The sequence below is a fragment of the Theropithecus gelada genome, chromosome 11 (assembly GCF_003255815.1).
Source record: "Theropithecus gelada isolate Dixy chromosome 11, Tgel_1.0, whole genome shotgun sequence".
Lineage (NCBI taxonomy): Eukaryota > Metazoa > Chordata > Mammalia > Primates > Cercopithecidae > Theropithecus > Theropithecus gelada.
In genome coordinates this window covers 96,974,661-96,998,422 of record NC_037679.1, presented here as the reverse complement: position 1 = coordinate 96,998,422, position 23,762 = coordinate 96,974,661, and the positions used below count along the sequence as shown (strand labels likewise).

Sequence of the window (23,762 nt, the reverse complement as noted above, 5' to 3'; positions counted from 1 at the left end):
AGCACGAGACTCTGTCTCAAAAAAAAAAAAAAAAAGACAATGCATATGTTGATAAAGCCCATTTTTTAATCCCCAGATTTTACCTTTTCTATCAAATTCAGACGTGAATAACTGTCCACTTGTATGTCTAATAAACATTTTAAAAGTTAACATAATTAAATGGAACTCTTTTTTTTTTTTTTTTTTTTGAGACAGAGTCTGGCTCTGTCACCCAGGCTGGAGTGCAGTGGCCGGATCTCAGCTCACTGCAAGCTCCGCCTCCCGGGTTCCTGCCATTCTCCTGCCTCAGCCTCCCAAGTAGCTGGGACTACAGGCGCCCGTCACCTCGCCCGGCTAGTTTTTTGTATTTTTAGTAGAGACGGGGTTTCACCGTGTTAGCCAGGATGGTCTCGATCTCCTGACCTCGTGATCCACCCGTCTCGGCCTCCCAAAGTGCTGGGATTACAGGCTTGAGCCACCGCGCCCGGCCTATTAAATGGAACTCTTGTCTTCACTTTCAAACCACTCCTAGCCCTGTGCTCCTCATTTCAGTAAATGACAGTATCATTCATCTGATTGTTCTTGCTAAAAACCTAAAAGTCATGAGTTTTCCCTTTATAGCATACATTTATTCCATCAACAAATCCTATCAACTAAGCCTTTAATATGTATCCCAAATCTTACTACTTCTCACCACTTGTATCTTTATTTCAGTAGAGATAATAGTCACATTTTCTAGTATGGATGAAAATAGTCAAACTCTGTAAAATATTTGAAGAGATTTATTCTGAGCCAAATATGAGTGACCATGGCCAGTGACACAGCCCTCAGGAGGTCCTGAGAACATGCGCCCAAAGTGGATGGGGCACAGCTTGCTTTTATATGTTTTAGGAAGGCATGAGGCTTCAATCAAATACATTTAAGAAATACATTGGTTTGGTTCAGAAAGGTGGAACAACTCAAAGCAGGGGCTCCCAGGTTACAGGTAAATGTAAACATTCTCTGGCTGACAATTGGTTGAGTTTATCTGAAGACCTGGGATCAATAGGAAGGAAATGTTCAGACTGGGCATGGTAGCTCCTGTCTGTAATCCCAGCACTTTGGGAGGCCAATGCAGGCGGATTACTTGAGGTCAGGAGTTCGAGACCAGCCTGGCCAACATGGTGAAACCCTGTCTCTACTAAAACTACAAAAATTTGCTGGGCATGGTGGTGGGCGCCTGTAACCCCAGCTACTCGGGAGGTTGAGGCACAAGAATCTTTTGAACCCAGGAGGCGAAGGCTGCAGTGAGCTGAGATCACGCCATTGCACTCCTGCCTGGGTGACAGAGCGAGACTCTGTCTCAAAAAAAAGAAAGCAATGTTCAGGTTAAGATAAAGGATTGTGGAGATGAAGTTTTATCGTGCAGAGGAAGCTCTCAGATAGCAGACTTTAGAAAGAGCAGGTTGTAAAATGTTTCCTATCAGACTTAAAAGGGTGCCTGGCTCTTAGCTGATTATCTCCTGGATCCAGAAAGGAAGGAAGGAAAACAAAGGGGCAGGGGATTCTCTATAGAATGTGGATTTTTCCCACAAGAGACTTTGCAGGGCAATTTCAAGGTATGGCAAGAAAATATATTTTGGGGTAAAACATTTTTATTTTCTTTCTAGTTATGCCAGAGTCAGATTGGAAAGTAAGTCACAATATACAGGATTAAATAAAACCCATCTGATGAGAATTTATGGTTTGTAGGTCATGACTCCCCATATCCCTTAATTTGGGCGAGATAAAAAATCAGAGGTTAGTCCTCACTAGATATCTGCTGCATTTCTAACTGGACTTCCTTACTTCACTTTTGCCCCACTATACCTGTTTTCCACACAGCAGGCAACGGTTCTTGTTAATACATTACAAATCCTGCACTATCACAAATTTTTTAAATCCAGTTACTCAAAAGAAAATCCAAATTTCTTTCCATGACCTATTCCCCTGTACATAATCTTACCCCTGCTTGTCTCCCTGGCCCGATCTTCATTTTCTCATCTCATTTATTGCACTCTAACCACATTTTTTATTCTTTAAAAAATGCCAAGTTTGGTTTTTTTTCTGATTTAGCATGCCAGCACCTTCTTCCATCTGCTTGAAATAATCTTTCTCCAGATTTTCACATGGCCTGCTCATTTATTTCATTACCAATATCTGCCCAGGTGCAGTGGCTCATGCCTGTAATCCCAGCATTTTGGGAGGCTGAGGTGGGCAGATCACGAGGTCAGTCTGGCCAAATTGGTGAAACCCCGTCTCTACTAAAAATACAAAAACTAGCCGGGCGTGATGGCACATGTCTATAATCCCAGCTGCTCAGTAGGCTGAGGCAGGAGAATCACTTGAACCTGGGAGGCAGAGGTTGCAGTGAGTCAAGATCGCGCCATTGCACTCCAGCCTGGGTGACACATCGAGACTCCGTCTCAAAAAAAAAAAAAAAAAAAAAAAAAAATTACCAGTATCCTTGGCAAGTCCATCTAAAATAGGATTCACTGCTTCTAACACTCTGTAGCCTTTTACTTTGCTTTTACTTTACTTTACTTTACTTTAACTTTGCTTTACTTCACTACAACAATATCTATCGTGAAGGTTGATATCAAATGATAATATGACAATTTAGCTGATACAATTTTTTTTGAGCCTCAAACTAACTGTAAATGAGAAAATAAAGCCTAAAGTTCATCGTACAGCTAATGACCATTTGATATTTTCTCTGTGAAAGTTTGCTAATCAGCTGAATAATTTTACTTCTATAAGAATAGCAATAATTATAGTGGCTCATATAAAATATGCTCATGTATCAACATCCATTTCTACTGTAAATATATAATGAGTTCTGTGTTAGTCTGCTTGCATTGCTCTAAAAGAATACCTGAGGCTGGGTAATTTATGAAGAAAAGGGGTTAAGTTGACTCATAGTTCTACAGGCTGTGCATGAAGCAGAGTGCCAGCATCTGCTTCTGATGGGGGCTTCAGGAAGCTTAGGATCATGGTGGAAGGCAAAGGGGAGACAGTGTGCCACAAGGTGAGAGTGGGAGCAAGAGAGATGCCAGACTCTTAAACAACTAGCTCTTGTGTGAACTAACAGAGTGAGAACTCATTACTTCATGCGGGATCTACCCACATGACCTAAACACCTCCAAATAAAGCAGGAATTAAGAAATAATTTGTGGGCAGCTAGAAAGGGTAAAGGTTCTCAGTGGAAATTTTCCTGTAATTAGAGCAACCCCCAAACCATTTATTTTTTAACAGAAAGGCAGCTTGAAAAACCAGGCAGACAAGCTTTGATATGCAAATGCCGGCGATTAGAAACTAGGTCCACCCAACATGGCCAGCATGAGAAGTCCCGCCCGCTCCTCCTTGTCACCACACGTGCCAAGTGTCATGGCAGCCTCCAGATTAACTCACACGTGTTCAGGATATCGTGGTTGCCTGTATTTGCATATTAAAGGCTAAGGTGGGAGTGCCAGGTTTTTCGAGCTACGTGAACCAATCTCCTGGGCCCCATGCAAATTAGACACCTCCTCCTTCAGCCTCCTAATATAACCATCTACTCTGCCACGCACGGGGTTTCTCTCCCGGAGCCCCCCTCCCTCTGTCTCTGTAATGGGGAGCTTCTTCCTTCTTTCTTGCCTATTAAACTCTCCACTCCTTAAAACCACTCTCTGTGTCCATGTCGCTTTATCTAAATGATGCTAGACCAAGGACCCTGCTGTTCCTCCATTCATCAGAGCAGTATCATTTTGGTTGCATTGGCCGGGAATTCATTCATTGGAGTGGTGACTGCAGAGCAAGCCCCAACCTCAAGTCTCTCCTTTAATCTCAAAGCTCTCTTCCTACTATCCTGTTACAAAACTTTCCTTCTTTCTCTATCCGCGGTCTCTTACTCTCTCTCTCTCTGTGAAAAGTGCAGGGATTTTTACAGTTCAGTGAAACAGGTCTGTTAGGAAAAATGGCAAACACTGCAGGCGGTAACTCAGTAAGCGCGCGCTCTATGGGGTCTCTGGGGAATACATGGTATTTCTAAGCCAACATCGTCACCTAGTGGAAGTAGAAACCCTCTTCAGGAGGCACATTTTTTAGAGTAACAATTAGCTTCATTTTGCGCCCCTAGAAATCAGGTTCTAAGCTACTTCTGTGAACGGGAAAGTTCTGCCTTCAGCAGTTAGAAGTAATATGCCCTCAACAGGGCGCAGTGGCTTACGCCTATAATCCTAGCACTTTGGGAGGCTGAAGCGGGTGGATCACGAGGTCAAGAGATCGAGACCAGCTGGCCAATATGGTGAAACCCCGTCTCTACTAAAAACACAAAAATTAGTTGGGCGTGGTGGTGCGCACCTGTGGTCCCAGCTGCTCCGGAGGCTGAGGCAGGAGAATTGCTTGAAACGGGGAGGCAGAGGTTGCAGTGAGCTGCACTCCAGCCTGGGCAACAGAGTGAGATTCTGTCTCAAAAAGAAGTAATATGTCTGCTGCCAAATTTTAGTCTCGATATTGTCCCATAAGCAGGAAAATGGCCATTCTGTTCCTACGTTTTTTAAAGACACCTAGTCTGTTTCCTGTTAAAATGGTATAATTAGTAAGGAGATTTTAAGTTCAGAGGTTAACCAGAACCATTTTTCTGAGGGCAAATGCTTTAGCATGGGCCGTAATAGCAGGCAGTCTAGCACATTGCCTCTGTTAAAGGAGCCTTGCCCAAAAACAACAGTCTCTCCAAAGATCAATTTTTTGGGGAACCAGGTAGATCACAAAGGTTTAGGAAGTCAAAGGGAATCACACAAGGCCGATAAGTTAAGGTTGCATGAGTAAAGCATAGTTAGTCCCATCACTTAGCTCATCTGGTCCCATGGTTTGGAGGATCATGCCTACAACCATGGGCGGCACATTTAACAGGGTGCCAGGACCCAGGAACGAGGGAAGGAAAACAGGAGGACGCTCCACTGTCTTATTCTCCCTCGGGGGTCACAGGGAAACGAAGCAGACTAAAAGGACACTTTTATTCTGCTTCTCTTTCTAGATGGGTAACAGATTTTCTGAGCTGAGCATTGTGGCTTGCGTCTGTAATCCCAGCTACTCGGGAGGCTGAGACAGGAGAATCACTTGAACCCAGGATGCAGAGGTTGCAGTGAGCCAAGATCGCGCCACTGAACTCCCACCTGGCAACAGAGTGAGACTCCATCTCAAAAAAACAGCTTTCCAAAATTTAACTCAGGTATTTCACCTCACATGGAAAGATGTTATGCTGCTCCTAAGCCAGACCCTCACTGCAGCTGAAAAGCAGGCAGCTCTGATTTCCGAGATGAGCAACAGATCTCCCATAATACACCAAAAGGGAAAAAAGCAGATAAGGAAAGAGAAGAAATAGCAGAAATGCCATTCCCAATTGTGAGGAAAGCAGTTCCCCTTGACAACCCTATTTGGGACCCCAATAACTCAGGAGATGAATGGAAAAGGAAGCCCGTTTTAAAGTGTGCATTACAGGGCCTACAGAAAACCAGGGCTAAACCTCTCAATTACTCGAAACTGTCCAGGATAAACAAAAAGCCAGATGAGACTCCTGTAGCCTTTATGGAAAAACTGAGAACGGCACTAACAGAACACCCCTCCTTATCCCCGGATTCAGTCGAGGGACAGCTCACCCTAAAGGACAAGTTTCTTAAACAGGCAGCTCCCAATATTAAAAGAAAACTACAAAAGCAAGCTATAGGACCAGAGAGCACCTTAGAGAACTTCCTGAAAGTGGCCACTTTGGTCTTTTGTAATAGGAACCAGGAAGAGGCCCAAAAGAAAGAGAGAATGGCCAGGACAGAGGCTCTGGCAGCAGCTTTGCAGGCTTGCAAAGTCCAGGATCCCGGAGGTTCATCTGCTGGTTGCTAGCAGTGTGGCAGGCCAGGGCATGTTAAGAAAGAATGCCCATACAGCAAGACAAAACCACCCCAACCCTCTCCAGCCTGGGGCAGAGAGCACAGGAGATGGAACTGCCCCCAGAGGTGAAGGTCACTGGATTCAGAACCAGTCTCACAGATAATCCCGCAGAACTGACGGGTCCCGGGGCTCAAACTCCGGCTCCAGCGGCTCAAACTGCCATTATAGCACAGGAGCGCCGGGTGATTCCGGAAATTAAAAGAAGGAAAGTAGACCTCCTTCTAAACACTGAGCAAGTCTCTCTTTTTTCTCCTCTCTAATCCAGGCCTCCCCTCTGCCCATAGCACAACCAGAAGGGGCATCTCAGGAAAAACTCTAATCCAGTATTTTTCTCAAGCTTAGTTGACACATGCTTCCGAGTCATTGTCATGATAGCGCTACTCATCAGAAAAGCCTCCAAGTTAACCTTAGGAAATAATTTAACTGTTTACACGCCACATAATGTGGCAGGATTACTGTCCTCTAGGGGGAGCTCTTAGCCAACAAACAGCCAGTAAAGCAAGAAGTACATAAGGTAGGATAAGCAGCAGTCACTCTAAATAACGTCTCTCCCCAGGCACAAGCGCTCAATTAGCTCTTACAAACAAGCACACTTGGATTAAGCAAGGGAAAGGTAGCTAACATTTATGCTAATTCTAAGTATGCTTTCTTGGTTCTCCATGCTCATGCTGCCATTTGACAGAAAAGACATTTTCTTACCACTAATGGATCCCCTATAAAAATATCACCAGGAAATTAGCAGGTTATCTTCAGTTTTTCTTCCACAAGAAATAGCAGGAATGCATTGTAAGGAACGTCAAAAGGGAACACATGAGGTAGCCAAAGGAAATAGGTTAGCTGATCAGGCAGTTAAGTCAGAGGCAAGGAAGCCTCAAGTCACTAACGCACTTCAAGCCCCTTCTAATCTAGGAAGGCTCCATAAGAAAACTTAAACCTCAGTATTCCTCTGCAGAAATAAAATCGGCCAGTTTTCGAGGACGCTCTTCCCAGCCCTCAGGAAGGCTACAGTCAGAGGATGGCAAACTCCATTTGCCAGCCTCCAGCCAATGTCCTTAAAATCCTTCACCAAACTTTTCACTTGGGAAAGGATAAAACTTACCAGTGTGCTCAGAGATTGTTTTCAGGCAGGAAACCTCTTAAATTAGTTAAGCACGTAACCTCTCTAGCTCACTTCCAACAAGAATTAACACAACTAGCAGAAGTCCAGCCTCAGCAAACAGAACCACCTTTATTTAACCCAGGAAAGTTGGTGTTAGCAAAACTCTCATCTCTGTCTCCTTCCCTAAGCCAAGCTGGGAAAGGCCCTACGCTGTTCTTCTTTCAACCCCATTGGCAGTAAAAGTTACAGGAATCAACTCCTGGATACATCACATTCAAGTCAGAGCCTGAAGAGCTGAGGGAGCAACCCCTCACAGCCCAGAGGAACGTCCTGAATATCAGTGTGGAGAAATAGAAGATCTTAAGCTGAAAATCGTAAAAGATAGGTAACTGAGTGAGGACTGCTCCTACCTCACCGGATACTTTTTATTATTTCTGCCTTTCCTCTCAAAATCTGCCACCAAATATTAAAACCCCTTTTAAGGCATATTTGCAGCAAGATGTAAGTATACATGGGATTGCATTTGTAACTTTGTAGATCCCCCAAAGGGAAATGTTATATCTTGGCAAGTAAAAATGTAAATGAAAATTATTTACTATGCCACTCTTGTGGGAATTGTTATAGTTCCACCACTATTCGCAATGGAACTGTACACCGTGGCACCCACAATGCGGAATTTTGGTTGTAAAATTCTAATTGCTGTAATATTTTGCCTGGTTATCTTTCTTATCATAGGATTAATAATTGCAGGAAAGATTTAGTCAAGGTTATTTTGCTTATAGCAGGAGTGATAGTTATGGATAAGAAGCGAGCATAAGGCCGGATGCCATGGCTCATGCCTGTAATCTCAGCACTTTGGGAAGCCGAGGCGGGTGGATCACCTGAGGACGGGAGTTCGAGACCAGCCTGACCAACATGGAGAAACATCAACTTTACTAAAAAATACAAAATTAGCCGGGCATGGTGGCGCATGCCCATAATCCCAGCTACTCGGGAGGCTGAGACAAGAGAATCACTTGAACCCGGGAGGCAGAGATTGCCGTGAGCCGAGATCGCACCATTACACTTCAGCCTGGGCAACAAGAGCGAAACTCTGTCTCAAAAAAAAAAAAAAAAAAAAAACACGAAGCAAGCATGAAAGTATAAAAGTTTTACTATCATTAAGTTTAATAAAACTTTTTACTGAAAATTGGTAATAGGATGCACTCTATTAAAAGAAGTTTATAAAGAAAGAGATTTTATATAAGGAAGGATGGTAAATTCTTGTGCTAAAAGGAAATGACTGGTCGTTTACAGAAAGGATGTTTAGGACAGGTCAGAAAGTTTGAGTATGTCCTAAGAGGGTCTGTGAAAGTCACAAAAGAATTTACTAATTAAAGGAAAGGAGGCCGGGCGCGGTGGCTCACGCCTGTAATCCCTGCACTTTGGGAGGCCGAGGCGGGCGGATCACGAGGTCAGGAGATCGAGACCATCCTGGCTAACAAGGTGAAACCCCGTCTCTACTAAAATACAAAAAAAAAATTAGCCGGGCGCGGTGGCGGGCGCCTGTAGTCCCAGCTACTCGGGAGGCTGAGGCAGGAGAATGGCGCGAACCCGGGAGGCGGAGCTTGCAGTGAGCCGAGATGGTGCCACTGCACTCCAGCCTGGGGGACAGAGTGAAGACTCCGCCTCAAAAAAAAAAAAAAAAAAAGGAAAGGAATTGTCAAGATTAACGCTAAAGTTATTTTAGCCACCCAGTATCTTATTTCTCCCAATCATATTGCAACTCATAAAAATGGCCTATGCCTAAAATTATTCTCTAATGGGAAATCAAGAAGAAAATGTATGCTTTTCTCAAGGAAAACGTTACTTTTATATTAAAGTCTCTGGTAATGTACAACGACATCTAGTGGAGGGAAACCGGTACTGCAATCCGTTGGTGTCACTAACAGATCTTAAACTCAGTTATGGTCTACAGGATTCCCACTAACCGTCGTCATCTTAATACTCATACTCTAACCCTATATTTTAAACCTTCTTGTAAAATTTATCTCTTTTCACCTAGAAGCAATCGAACTCCAAACAATGCTGCGAGCAGAGCCACACATGGACACACTATTCTTCCGAGAACGCTTAGATCAACCTCAGGAGGAGGACCAACTGCTATTCCCTCACATGACCTGCCTTTTCAACAGGAAGCAGCCAGAAAGAATCGTCTTCCAACACCCCCTGACAGCAGTTACGTTTACTTCTCTTGAGGCAGGGAATAATACAGGAGTTATTAAGAAATAATTTTTAGGCCGCTAGAAAGGGTAAAGATTCTCAGTGGAAATTTTCCTGTAATGAGAAGCAACCCCCAAATCATTTCTTTTCTAACAGGCAGCTTGAAAAACCAGGCCGGCAAGCTTTGACACGCAAATGCCAGTGATTAGAAGAAAAATTCTTTTTGTATAGCAATAAACCATGTGATTCATGAAATCATACTTTATCCCTTTTTTTTTTTTTTTTTTTGAGACTGAGTCTTGCTCTGTAGCCCAGACTGGAGTGCAGTGGCACAATCTCAGTTCACTGCAAGCTCCTCCGGTTCAAGCAGTTCTCTTACTTCAGCCTCCCGAGTAGCTGGGATTATAAGAATGCACCCCCATGCCCAGCTAAACTTTGTATTTTTAGTAGAGACGGGGATTCACCATGTTGGCCAGGCAGATCTTGAACTCCTGACCTCGTGATCAGCCTGCCTCGGCCTCCCAAAGTGCTGAGATTACAGGTATGAGCCACTGTGCCCAGCCTTTTATCTCCTTTTTTAAAGAAAACAAATGGATAGAACGTTCACCCTGTTTAAGAGCAGCTTAGGCCGGGCGCGGTGGCTCAAGCCTGTAATCCCAGGACTTTGGGAGGCCGAGGCGGGCGGATCACGAGGTCAGGAGATCGAGACCATCCTGGCTAACATGGTGAAACCCCGTCTCTACTAAAAATACAAAAAACTAGCCGGGCGTGGTGGCGGGCGCCTGTAGTCCCAGCTACTCGGAGGCTGAGGCAGGAGAATGGCCTGAACCTGGGAGGCGGAGCTTGCAGTGAGCCGAGATCGCGCCACTGCACTCCAGCCTGGGTGACACAGCACGAGACTCCGTCTCAAAAAAAAAAAAAAAAAGAGCAGCTTAGACTATTGGAAGAGGAATGATAGGGGCTGAAATCAGAAACCTATTATGTATTCCTGGGAATGCTTTATCTGGTGCCCCAATTATTAATGGAATTAATCAATTTCTGAATCCATTTATTATAATAGGTAAAACCATGAAAAATTATTACAAATGTATAGGCAGCAATAATAACATTACAGATTTGATCATCTCCTCACACGTAACTCCTGGTTGACCCAGTTCAGTATGGACATGTCCTGAACCCCCAGAACTTAAATAAAAATTAAAATTGGGAAAAAAAGAAAAGAAAATGGAGGACGGTCCCCACTATTCTGGCTTAGACACCAAACTGTAAACATGATGTGCCAATGTCTTTGTGGTTTGTTGAGAATAATCAACAATTGATGAACATAGGAAAAAGCAAGGCAAAAATGGCTGAGTAAGCATTAGTCTGTAAATCTAAAGAAAGAGATTAGGGCTGGGCCTGGTGGCTCACACCTGTAATTCCAGCACTTTGGGAGGCCAAGGCGGGCGGACCACGAGGTCAGGAGTTCCAGACCAGCCTGGCCAATATGGTGAAACCCCATCTCTACTAAAAATACAAAAATTAGCCGGGCGTGGTGGCACCTGCCTTTAGTCCCAGCTACTCAGGAGGCTGAGGCAGAAGAACTGCTTGAACCCAGGAGGCAGAAGTTAATCGCTTGAACCCGGGAGGCAGAGGTTGCAGTGAGCTGAGATCTTGCCACTGCACTCCAGCCTGGGTGAGACTCCGTCTCACAAAAAAAAAAAAAAAAAAAAAGATTAAACCCTCTTTTTACCAAGTCATGAGGTGAAATTTCACACTGAATTTGCAAGGTTAAATGAGCAGCTTCAATTCTGGAGTGTCGGGGGCAGGAGCGGGGAGATTCTCCTGCCTTTTTTCCTCTAGGGAGGGAAAGGTAAATTAAAGTCAGTTGGTTAGGATATTTAGCTGCTAACTAAATTTTCATGAGGTTGGAGCCTACCAGTCTAATGAGGCTTTTGCTTTAAAAAATGTTTTATTTGCATTCAATTAATGTAAGATAAAGTTTTACAATCCCTATTTTTTCAGGAATTAAGTCTAACATACTTGCTTAAGGTTTTGAGGGTTCTTGTACTGGCTAACCTAAATTCTTAATCCAATGCTAAAAATATTTGTGCCAGGGGGAAAGAAAGGATTGATAATATCATAAGTAGTGATTAAAAGGCTATTTTGTTTGTTTTCTTGACCTGGCATTTTGGTTTTATGTTGTTGGTAGTTTGCAATATTTTAAGTGATGTAGGGTAAATTAGTCATACATAAAAATATAAACTAAGTAATGCTATGATAGCTACAAATGTTGGTATGATAATACCATTGTTCTTTGACATTTATAATAATTCATTTAGGTAAAATTCAGTAAGTGATGGTATACTTCTTAAGGAAAATAAGGTAACAGATTGTGGTTGCTTAGAGTGATAATTTGTTTCATGTGTATGATGATGATAATGCTGTGGTACATATATTTAGATAACATGAACATAGTTGATGTTGATGTAGTATAAATTATAAACTCATGTTGCAGTCTTGCCAATGCACCACAATGTTTTGATTTTGTGGTTTGAAGTAGGATTCAGCGTTATTTGTCTCAGGACCAACAGAGAAAATTAAGGAGCATGGACACAAGGGTGAGGTTGGAGCAAGAGTTTAATAAGTGAAAGGACAAAGCTCCCCACAGCAAAGAGGGGGCCCGAAAGAGGGTTGCCATTCTACAGTTGAATACAAAGCCTTTTATAAACAGGTAGGAGGGATGTGTCATTTACATAAGGCACAAAAAAACCAGTTAGGGCTATGTGCTTCATTTGCACGAGGTGTGAATTCCTGACAGCCCCTTTGAATTCCTGACCCTGTCCTTGTAGTGCACATGTGCATTCTTAGCCTAAGTGACTCCATGTGGTTTAATTTCCCTTACTGTGCATGTGTTAGGGGGTGGAATTCTCCATTGCGGACATGTCTGGTTCTATATAACTCCCCTTATGTGTGCAGCTGCAGGTATCTTTCAAATAAGCCCTCCCGCTTTTATGCAAGTTCCTTATCTGAGTATGTCCAAAAAAGGAAAGGGATGTGTTCACCGAACCCTAGCATGTATATGTGACCCTTGTTAGTTACACAGAACGCATTTTTATGGTGGACCTTGCCCCCTTATCTGTACTTGCAGTTTCATCTTTCAAGCTGTTTCTTTGTTAGAAAGGAATTCTACCAAGGACTTGTCCTAGCTATCTGCCTAACTGATTCTTTTTGCTCTCTTCTCTCATTAGTAAATTTATTTATTTATTATATATATATATTTTGTTGTTGTTGTTGTTGTTGAGACGGAGTTTTACTCTTGTCCCACAGGCTGGAGTGCAATGGTACGATCTCGGCTCACTGCAACCTCCGCCTCTCAGGTTCAAGCAATTCTCCTGCCTCAGTTTCCCAAGTAACTGGGATTACAGGCGTCCACCACCACGCCCAGCTAATTTTTGTATTTTTAATGGAGACGGGGTTTCACCGTGTTGGCCAGGCTGGTCTCGAACTCCTGACCTCAAATGATCCACCTGCCTCAACCTCCCAAAGTGCTAGGATTACGGGCATGAGCTACCATGCCCAGCCTCATTAGTAGATTTAATATTATTATAAAGTAGCTATAAATTAGAATTGCTGTTATTCAGCTTATACAAGTAATTGATGAATAGGCTAAGAGTTTTTTGTAATTGTGCCTGACTTAGCCCTTCTCATCCTCCTACTAAAAATAATATAGCAGTGGTTAATATTATGTTTAGGTTTGAGAAAGAAAATGAACGTTTTATTTGAGGAATGTGAGCTCCTTTAAATTATCAAGCCCAGAAGAACATTTTAAATGTGACAGCAATCACAGCTCACTCTCTGCTTGAGCTAATTACCTCTTAAAGCCCCTTGCAACATGGGCTCTAGACTGACGCCAAGCAGCCACAAAATGCCCCGTGCTGGACACCATGTCCAGCCAATCACTAACCAATATTATTTCTGTAACCCGATGAGAATTCCTATCACACAACGTCCGCAGGCACATCGCGCAATGTCTCTGCAGGTTTCTGAAGCTCTCACAGAGAGGGGAGCTCCTCTCTGCATCTGGTCATCCAGTCCTCTATAGATCACCTATAAATCTTATGATATTCTAATTAAGAAACAAATCAAAACAGGTGCTACTACTTTGTCTTTTGTTTCCCTCTAGCTGTGTCTCCAGAAATTGGTTCCATGTAATTATTTGTCCTGAAAACAGAGAAAGCCCCTACAGGGAAAATGCAAGATGGCGTCCAGTGATTTTCACGTCCTGAGTTTCAGATCCTTGTGGATAAGTCCCCTCTTACTCTGAATCATGGCCGTCCTGTGTGACAAATAGAATACTGCAGAAGAAATAGGGTGTGATTCCAAAATGAACTCATTGCAGTCATGGAAATTTCCACCTTGGTCTCTCTTAGATCACTTGCTCTGGGCCAGGTATGGTGGCTCACACCAGTAATCCCAGGACTTTGGGAGGCCGAGGCTGGTGGATCACTTGAGTCCAGGACTTTGAGACCAGCCTGGGCAACATGGCAAAACTCCATCTCTGCAGGAAATTTTTCAAAAGGTAACTTAACCTGTAGGAAGCCAACTGCCCTGTCTTGAGGTTATTTCAGCAACCCTGTGGAGAGGTCTACATGGCAAGAAACTGAAACCTTCTACCAGCCACTAGCACAAACTTGCCAGCCATCTGAGCCTGCCACCTGGGAAGCATATTCTCCCGCCTCAGTCAGACCTTCAAATGACTGCAGCGCTGGCTGCCATCTTGACTGCAACGTCGTGGGGGACCTGAGACAGGAACACACAGATAAGCTGCTTCTAAATTCCTTACCCACAGAAACTGTGAGAGATAATACATATTTATTGTTGGTTTAAGCTGCAAAGTTTTGGGGTACCTTGTGAACATTTCTAGATTCTAAATGGCATTCACCCTTTAGTGGGTCATCATTGCTTGTTCTTGAATCAGTACGCACATAGAATCATTCTATTCATCTCCAAGTCACAGAAGGCTGTATCAGCCCTGTAGCTAAAAGGATGTGTGGTGGAATCGTTTGGTAATGGCAATTTTGAAGATGAAGTCTGAAAAATGTAAGATGATTTTGCCATCTTCTTGAAATCTTTAAACAGGGTGGAAGACTCTGGAATAAAAAAGGATTCTATTTAATCCTTAGGATAAATATTTTAATTAATAGTATTATCACCACAAACATTTTAAAATGTCAATTGGAAGACAATTGAACTTTTTAAATTTTATTCCCCCAGGCAGGGTCTTGCTCTGGACTTACTGCATATTCACCCAGGCTGGAGTGCAGTGCTGCAATCACAGCTCACTGCAGCCTCAACCTCCTAGGCTCAAACAATTCTCCCACCTCAGCCTCCCAAGTAGCTGGGACTACAGGCACACACCACCACACCTAGCTAATTTTTGTGTGTTTTTGTTGAGATGTGGTTTCACCATGTTGCCCAGGCTGGTCTCCAACTGCTGGGCTCAAGCCATCCACCCTCCTCTGCCTCCCAAAGTGCTGGGATTACAAGCATGACCCACTGCACCCGGCCTGAACCACTTTCAAGAGAATCCAATGGAACACGTACATTCTCTTCAATAAGACTACACGCACTAATAAGGGAAAGGAGAATATCTGAAATACAGTAGAGCCAATGTGTGTTGTAGTAACAAGAACAATAATAACGATAAAGCCAGACATGATGACATATCCTTGTAGTTCTAGCTACCCAGGAGGCTGAGGTCAGAGGATTGCTTGAGGCTAGGAATTCGGAGTTTGAGACTGTGGTGTGCTGTGATGGTGCCTGTTAATAGCCACTACACCCCAGCTTAGGCAACACAGCGAGACCCTGTGGCTTAAAAGACAATACTAATAAAATAAGAATAAAGATGATAAAATGTAATTAATATGGGGACCACCCATATCTTAGATCTGTTGACCCAAATTCCCTTCTCCCACTTACTTCCCACAAACGTACTTCTTGTTCTTAGGCTTAGATGTTGTTTGTTTGTTTGCTTGTTTAGTTTGTTTGATAACTAATTCTTTTTTTCAGAGATGGAGTCTCACTATCTTGGCCAGGCCAGGCCTCCCAAAGTGCTTGGATTACAGACATGAGCCACTGTACCCAGCTGTTTTTTAGAAACAGGGTCTTGTTTTACCACGCAGGCTGGAGCGTATTGGCGCGATCATAGCTCACTGCAGCTTGCAACTCCTAGACTCAAGCGTCCTGAGTAGCTGGGACTACAGGTGTGCACCACCATACCTGGCTGCGAGATTTTCTTAAGACGGGCTAGCTAGTTAAATAACTAAATCTCAATATAAACGTCAAAGAGAAGATATGAGTCAAATTCTCAGGAAAGAACTTTGAAGAAGGATGCTTCTTTTGGCATCAGCATTTGTGTCTCTAAAGTAACTTACTAGAATTATGCAGTGCAGCTCCAGTGCGTACAACATCATCCACAGAGGTGGATATCGTGGCCAGTGAGCTTCTTCCCCAGGTGGGTAGTTGACAAAATTCCTCCAGCAGTGATAATACTCTAAGGAAACACGAATCTTGGCTCATTCAACAAGCACAGTGGTAAATTACTTAAGAAGATCCCCAACCTAGTTTACCATATAGAAAGCCTCTAGTCTCTGGTCTAGTTGCTGCTGGACATTAGACCCCCTAAAAAGAATAAAGCAGTTCATTTAAAGATGGCTGAGAGGCAAGACTAGAGAAAAGAGTTGTTGGCCGGGCACGGTGCCTCACGCCTGTAATCCCAGCACTTTGGGAGGCCGAAGCGGGTGGATCACAAGGTCAGGAGATTGGACCATCCTGGCTAACACGGTGAAACCCTGTCTCTACTAAAAATATAAAAAATTAGCCGGGTGTGGAGGCAGCTGCCTGTGGTCCCAGCTACTCGGGAGGCTGAGGCAGGAGAATGGCGTGAACCTGGGAGGCGGAGCTTGCAGTGAGCCAAGATCCCGCCACTGCACCCCAGCCTGGGCGACACAGCGAGATTCCATCTCAAAAAAAAAAAAAAAAAAAAAAAAAGGGGTTGTTGTTGTTGTTTGCTTTTGTCTTTCTTTTTTGATACACGGTCTTGCTCTGTCACCTAGGCCAGTGTGCAGTGATCCAATCATAGCTCACTGCAGCCTTGAACATCTGGGCTCAGGAGATGTTCCCACCTCAGCCTCCCAGGCAGGTAGGACTACAGGTGCATGCTGCCATGCCTGTCTGATTTTTTTTTTTTTTTTTTTTTTTTGAGACGGAGTCTCGCTGTGCTCCCAGGCTGGAGTGCAGTGGCGTGATCTCGGCTCACTGCAAGCTCCGCCTCCCGGGTTCACGCCATTCTCCCGCCTCAGCCTCCCAAGTAGCTGAGACTACAGGCGCCCGCCACCACGCCCGGCTAGTTTTTTATATTTTTAGTAGAGACGGGGTTTCACTATGTTAGCCAGGATAGTCTCGATCTGCTGACCTCGTGATCCACCCGCCTCGGCCTCCCAAAGTGCTGGGATTACAGGCTTGAGCCACCGCGCCCGGCCGCCTGTCTGATTTTTTAACTTTATTTTATTTATTTATTATTTTTATTTATTTATTTATTTATTTATTTATTTGAGACAGAGTCTCACTCTGTTGCCCAGGCTGGAGAGCAGTGGCCGGATCTTGGCTCACTGCAAGCTCCACCTCCCGGGTTCACGCCATTCTCCTGCCTCAGCCTCCCGGGTAGCTGGGACTACAGGCGCCTGCCACCACGCCCGGCTAATTTTTTGTATTTTTCAGTAGAGACAGGTTTCACTGTGTTAGCCAGAATGGTCTCCATCTCCTGACTTCCTGATCCGCCCGCCTCCACCTCCCAAAGTGCTGAGATTACAGAAGTAAGCCACCGCACCTGGCCTGATTTTTTAGTTTTTTTTTAGAGATGGGGTCTTACTATGTTGCCCAGGCTGATCTTGAACTCCTGGCTTCAAGTGATCCTCCTGTCTTGGCCTCCCAATGTTCTGGGATTACAGGTATGAGCCACCATACCCAGCCAGGAGTTGTATTTTTGTTACTTTCCTTGTCATGAATTTCAGACCTAGTCCTTTATCACATTATTTTGGACTTTTACTTCTGAGACTTCCAGCCTGGACTAACCAATCTTCTGGCCTAAAGACAGCTCCTATCACCACAGTTTCTTGGAAACAATGAAGTTTCTTTGTTTACTGTTTTTACCTGATGCTCTCATAATCTGAATAGTTACTCCACTGTTAACGAGGTCCCTGAGACCTTGCCGATTTTGTTGATCCGTATGCCAAAAAAGCCGTGCTACATAGATCACCAGAGTCACACCAGGGTGCTGACTCAAAAACTCCCTGATAGCCTGGGAGCATTCCCAGCAGGGACTCCAGGACAAGAACCAGGTGATGGAGCAGCTGATGGATGAGTGAAAACGTCTTTCTGACGTCAATTTTTCTATAAAATTAACTTCCACGTGATTGGTGGTGTTTTTGCCTGAGCTTCGCCAGATCTTCGGGCTCATGCCCCACTTGATTTCGTAGAGCAGACAGGCCTCTTTACGAAGTTCTCTGGGGTCATAGAAGATGTCAAACTCCCAGGGTTCGATTCTTCTCCTGAAATGCAAAAAGCAGCCCACGCTGTCATGCCATATTTAGAGAGATCTTAGAAATCTTTTCCTGCTCCCCTCTTCTTTCTTTCTTTCTTTCTTTTTTTTAAGATGGAGTCTTACACTGTTGCCTGGACTGGAGTGCAGTGGTGTGATCTCAGCTCACCACAACCTCTGCCTCCCAGGTTCAAGAGATTTTTCTGCCTCAGCCTCCCAAGTAGCCGGGATTACAGGCTCCTGCCACCATGTCCAGCTAATTTTTTGTATTTGTAGTAGAGACGGGGTTTCACCATGCTGGCCAGGCTGGTCTCCAACTCCTGACCTCGCGATTCGCCCACCTCAGCCTCCCAAAGTGCTGGGATTACAGGCGTGAGCCACCGCGCCCAGCCCCTGCTCCCCTCTTCCATCAGGCTGATCTGAGGCATAACATCTCAGGAAACTTCTTTTTCTAGTATATGTCTCGAAGTTATCTGAAGAGGTCTGTTTGAATTATCAGATTTTTTTTCTCACAAACATAGTACACAGGATTTTTATCCTGGTCACATTATTTGGTGACCACTCTCTAATACCATTATATTTCAGTCTTGACTTTGTGTGCTTTGTTTCTCTTTTAAAGTTTCCTTCACTATATTCTAACCTGTTTTGGTTTTTTTTTTTTTTTTTTTTTTTTGAGACAGGGTCTCTCTAAGCTGGCCAGGCTGGTCTTGCTTCCTGGGCTCAAGCTACTCTCCTGCCTCAGCCTCCTGAATAGCTGAGACTTCAGGTGTGCCCCACCATGCCTAGCTATATTCCAATTTTTCTCTTTCACACCTAAAGGTGCCATGTTCCAATCCTTATCTTTTCTATTCCTCAAAGGACTCTAACCAGATTTTCTCAAGTGTTGAAGCCCCAAATTGCCAACAAGATTGTATTGTCAAGAACAGACAAAAGAGCAATTTAGCCTCAAGATTCTTCCACAGTAGGATTCTATATACTAACTCCTATAAGAAAGAAATTCTAATTGCTCTCAGTGGTATCTTTAGATTTAGCACTCTCTATGTCTGAAAGCCGTGACTCAAGGGAAACTCAGAATTGAGCTGCAGACTCCTCTTTGAAATATGGTTAAGTCACAAGCTTATTACATCCTAATAGTTCCCACTCATCCCTAAAGTATCACATTCATTTATATAGATCAATCCTTCCACCTATCACTAGATAATATATTTCTTGACATGACTTCCCTGTCATATGTCTGAAAAACAGGCAGACAGTATAAAATGAAGATGAAGTTAAAGTGGCAAATGAGTTTCCCAGGTATTTCAGTGATGGCTATAAAAGCATGCGATTTAAAAAGAGAAGAGAAAGTGAAAGACAATAACATATAAGCAAGCTAGAAAATCATTTATTTAAAGCAATGAAAATCTTTTTATAAAGATATAAAAAACAATAACCATAGAAAATGAAGTTGGAAAAGGCAAAAATGAAAGAAAGAATGGGAAAATGACAAAAGAGAAAAGGAACAATAAAGAAAGCTATATCCACAGCTCCATTTTTTTTTTTTTTTTTTTTTTTTGAGACAGGGTCTCAGTCTTTCACCCCGGCTGCAGTGCCATGGTGCAATCATAGGTCACTGCAGTCTTGACCTCCTGGGTTCAAGCAATCCTCCCACTCCTGCCTCAGCCTCCTGAGTAGCTGGGACTATAGGTGCATGTGCCACCATGCACAGCTCTTAAACACCCAGTGATTCTTGATCGAATTAAATGTGCACTGTGATAGTATTATTCTTACCTCAGAGTGGGGTCACCTGTTGAAGGACCTGTTGACCAAGATATGATTGTGTCAAATAACATTCAAATATCAAATGAGTTGCTAAGAAAAAGTGCTCTATTATTCCAAACCTGCAAATCATCTCAGAAAATGGAATTTGAAGATTCTTTCATGGATGAATTGTATTGGACCAGCTCATTGCACCCAAGAAAAGCAAGATTTTAAGGGCTTTGCCAAAATCTGTTTTCCCAGATGCCCAATCCCAAGCAAGGTAAGTCTGCCTTAAGGCTTCAACAAAAATGATTAAGCGCAATTAGAGGCTGGGCGTGGTGGCTCATGACTGTAATCCCAGCACTTTGGGAGGCCAAGGCGAGTGGATCACATGAGGTCAGGAGTTACCGACCAGCCTAGCCAGTATGACAAAATCTTGTCTCTACTAAAAATACAAAAATTAGCCGGGCTTGGTGGCACGTGCCTGTAATCCCAGCTACTCCGGAGGTTGAGGCAGGAGAATCACTTGAACCCAGGAGGTGGCAGTTACAGTTAGCCGAGATTGCACCATTGCACTCCAGCCTGGGCGACAGAGCGAGAGAGACTGTCTCAAACAAAAAAAGAAGAAGAAGAAAAGTACTGGAAGGAGACAAAAGGTGGTGGGGGCACCATATCAACCATATCAGAGATGGCGGTCAGAGAAGACATCTGTAAAGAGGGACATTAAAGCTGAGACCTGAAGGTAAAGTTAGAGAGCAAGACATGTGGACATTGGGGAAGGGGAGAGGATTCCAAGCACAGGGAACAGCAGGTGCAAACGACCTGAAGTGTGGACCTTGACTTGTTCAATGAAGAGCAAGGAAGTCAGCCTGGCTGGGTCAGAGTGATCAAGACATGCAGTGGAGGGAGATGGGCAATGGAAGGAGTGAGCCATACGGCCTTACCAGCCCTGGATAGTATGTTAAGTGTAAGAAGCCGTTAGAGAATATGGGGATGATTCAAGGGAAAGTACTGGATTTTAGAGACCTGCGCCTCTCAGGACTCAGAGCCTTGGGGATGTTCCTAGCAAAAAAATGGGCACTGACAAGGCCTGAACCTCTAAGGGTGATTTGGGGAGATTCAGGCAAGAAATTCATCCCACTCTCCTGGGCAAACCTTAACTCGCAGGTGCTACTTTTGAACAAAGAAGAGTCACAGGCTCTGGGAGACACTTCCTTTAAAACAGAGCACGCTTTACCCTAGGCTGTGTGTGTGCCTGTCTGTGTGTGTTACTTTTTATGCATCTGCACTGGGTGGTAGAGGAGTTGTAGAAAGGACTCTTGGCCATGGCATGTTTTTTTGGTAGATGGAGAGTGGTTCTAGCTGGGGAGAGGAACTAAAATGAGAAATTAGCCAGATATCTAGGAAATAGGATGAAGTCAGAAAACACTATTCCAAGTGTGACCTGAAGAACAAATCTCTTACTTTTAAAGAAGGAATGGGGAATTTGAGCATTGGGAGGAAGGAGGAAGGGGGTGGCTGGCATGTTGAAATGAGCTCTTCTCAGACCTTAGTACAAATTGGGGCCCTTGAACCGGTAATCCACTCCAAGGGAGCCTTACAAAAACAGAGGCCGTATCATAGGAAAAAGGCATATTGATGATGGGAAGACACTTTCTCTGAAGGAACTGAAGCAGCAGTGAGAAGTTCAGAAAGGGACAGTGAGATATATGCTGTGTCTACAATATTATTCCTGGGGTGCAAAGACGAGGATACCAGCCACATGACTGGGGACGGTTTGAGGTATAGAACACACCACCTTCATAAGAAAAGTCCAGGGAAGGTAGTAGATACTACAATTAAATAATGGGTTAGGTCTTTCCCCCAGTATGCCACTTAAAAAAGAATTCTTTTTTTTTTTTTTTTTTTTTTCCTGAGATGGAATTTCCCTCTTGTTGCCCAGGCTGGAGTGCAACGGTGCAATCTCGGCTCACTGCAACCTCCGCCTCCCAGGTTCAAGCGATTCTCCTGCCTCGGCCTCCCAAGTAGCAGGATTACAGGCACGCACCACCAGGCCCGGCTAATTTTGTATTTTTAGTAGAGACATTGTTTCTCCATATTGGTCAGGCTGGTCTCGAACTCCCTACCTCAGATGATCCACCTGCCTTGGCCTCCCAAAGTGCTGGGATTACAGGTGTGAACCACCATGCCCGAACTTTAAAAAGAATTCTAGTAGATGGAGAACATAATGGAGAAAATAAATTGTTACTTGAACTCCAAACTGTTATCTATGTTACCTCCTGCCCCATCACACTCACACTATTGCAATAGTCTTCTAACTGGTCTCCTTGCTTCCAGTCCAAAACCCATCACATGTCAAGTAAATGTGTCTAAAGCACTATTTTAATCATATCTCTGTGCTGTTCATAAATTCTCCAAAGATACTCCCTCTGCCATAAAGAAAAACTTTCATTCCTTGAACCTAGCATTCAAAGTCCTCTATGGTATAACAACACTTCAAATTTGCTTTCTAGTCTTACTGCAAATTGTTTACATAAATTGTTTTGTAGCCTAACCAGTTTATTCATTATATTCCAGACACAAGTCTCTGTTAAAGCTTTTAAATTCTGTTTATCAATAGGATTCAATCAACCTGCAATCTCCTCTTCTTTGTCGATCCAAAGTCTGCCTTCTGGCCCGGCATGGTGGCTTATGCCTATAATCCCAGTACTTTGGGAGGCCAAGGCTAGTAGATCACTTGAGCCCAGGAGTTCAAGACCAGCCTGAGCAATAAAGCAAAACCTCATCTCTACAAAAAAATTGGCAGGGCCTGGTGACCCTTGCCTCTTGTCCCAGCTACCCAGGAAGCTGAGGCGGGAGGATCTCTTGAGCCCAGGAGGTCAAGACAGCAGTGAGCAGTGATCACACCACTGTACTCCAGCCTGGGCAACAGGGCGAGTCTTAAAAAAAAAAAAAAATTGGTCAGGTATGGTGGCTCATGCCTGTATTCCTAGTACTTTGAGAGACCAAGGATGGAGAATTGCTTGAGCCCAGGAGTTCAAGACCAGCCTGGGAAAAGTAGTGAACCGACCCCCTAGTCCCTAAAAATAAAATAAAATAAAAAAAATTTTAGGTCTACACGTCTCTTAGAATCCAGTTCAAATCCTACCTCAGTTGAAATTATTTCCTTCAGCCTGAAGTGTTCTTCCTCTCCCATACATTTTTCTAACACTTACTGGGCACTAATTTATCAATTAGTTATTGTCAATTCATTTATCAATTAGCACATTGTTCTCATGCTATCACATCTGTTGTTTCCTTAAACTGTTATTTAAACAGTTGTACTTTTACTTAAATTTTTTTTTTTTTTTGTGAGACAGAGTCTTGCTCTGTTGCCCAGGATGGAGTGCAATGGCATGATCTCAGCTCACTGCAACCTCCACCTCCTGGGTTCAAGCGATCCTCCTGCCTCAGCCTCCGGAGTAGCTAGGACCGCAGGCATGCGCCACTATGACTGGCTAATGTTTGTATTTTTAGTACAAATAGGGTTTCACCATGTTGGCCAGGCTGGTCTCGAACCCTGAGCCTCAAGTGATCCACCCTCCTTGGACTCCCAAAGTGCTGGGATTACAGGTGTGAGCCACAACACCCAGCTACTTAATTTTTTATTATGGTGAAACAAACACTGATTTGGCTAAAGTCACTTGAACATGTAAATACTTAATAATAATAAATCATCTTATTTAAGACTAATATATTAATCAATAATGGGGAAGTTTGAAAACACCCACAGATGCAAGAATCAGCAGGACACACACACACACACACACACCCCATTCTTGCATTGTTCAAGAATACTTGCCAGGCCCCCAGATCCATTTTACCTTTCTCAGAAGTCATGGTGCTCTGTCTCTGGACTTCTTCCTCTGGAGTCATAAGTTGTGCTGATTGTTCCTGGACTTTGTTTCTTCAGGTGTGCCCACTGCCACCTGCTTGGGCAGAGGATGACTCATTCCTGCGTCGCAGGCAGTTATGGGAATCTGGGCTGCCTGTACAAACAGGGGGCTGACTGAGAGGGACCTTATCGTGGGGATTTGCATCTTCAGTGACGAGAAAGCCTGCGATGCAAATGACATGAATTCTGTAGAGTGGATCACTGGGGTTACCAAATTCCAAAGTTCTTCTCCGATGACATCTGAATTTAGTAACCTTTCTCTTTCTTTAAATAAAGATTAAGGC

General features: G+C 43.8%; 1 protein-coding gene across 2 annotated transcripts; it reads right to left on the bottom strand.

Annotated features, from left to right (window-relative positions):
• Positions 1-14,062: 14,062 nt before the first annotated feature.
• On the bottom strand, positions 14,063-23,459 carry APOBEC1 (apolipoprotein B mRNA editing enzyme catalytic subunit 1). 2 transcript variants are annotated; one of them, XM_025402575.1, is made up of 5 exons: positions 23,408-23,459; positions 19,575-19,602; positions 17,417-17,814; positions 15,640-15,758; positions 14,063-14,355 (listed from the first exon to the last, which is right to left on the bottom strand). In XM_025402575.1, exons 1-5 carry the CDS (start codon positions 23,457-23,459, stop codon positions 14,206-14,208), a joined length of 747 nt encoding a protein of 248 aa, XP_025258360.1. In that variant the 3' UTR covers positions 14,063-14,205. The 2 variants fall into 2 exon arrangements, with proteins under 2 accessions (XP_025258360.1, XP_025258361.1); XM_025402576.1 differs by lacking the exon at positions 19,575-19,602 and having other exon boundaries at positions 23,408-23,454.
• Positions 23,460-23,762: the final 303 nt, after the last annotated feature.

What these genes read in the sequence shown, in the direction of transcription:
- APOBEC1 (XM_025402575.1), bottom strand. Translation starts at nt 23,459, where the DNA reads ATGACTCCAGAGGAAGAAGTCCAGAGACAGAGCACCATGACTTCTGAG. An exon ending in TCAGATTATGAGAGCATCAG is followed by an intron (nt 15,759 to 17,416) that starts GTAAAAACAGTA and finishes GTGTTTCCTTAG; the next exon opens with AGTATTATCACTGCTGGAGG. An exon ending in AGCTGCACTGCATAATTCTA is followed by an intron (nt 14,356 to 15,639) that starts GTAAGTTACTTT and finishes TTTTTATTCCAG; the next exon opens with AGTCTTCCACCCTGTTTAAA.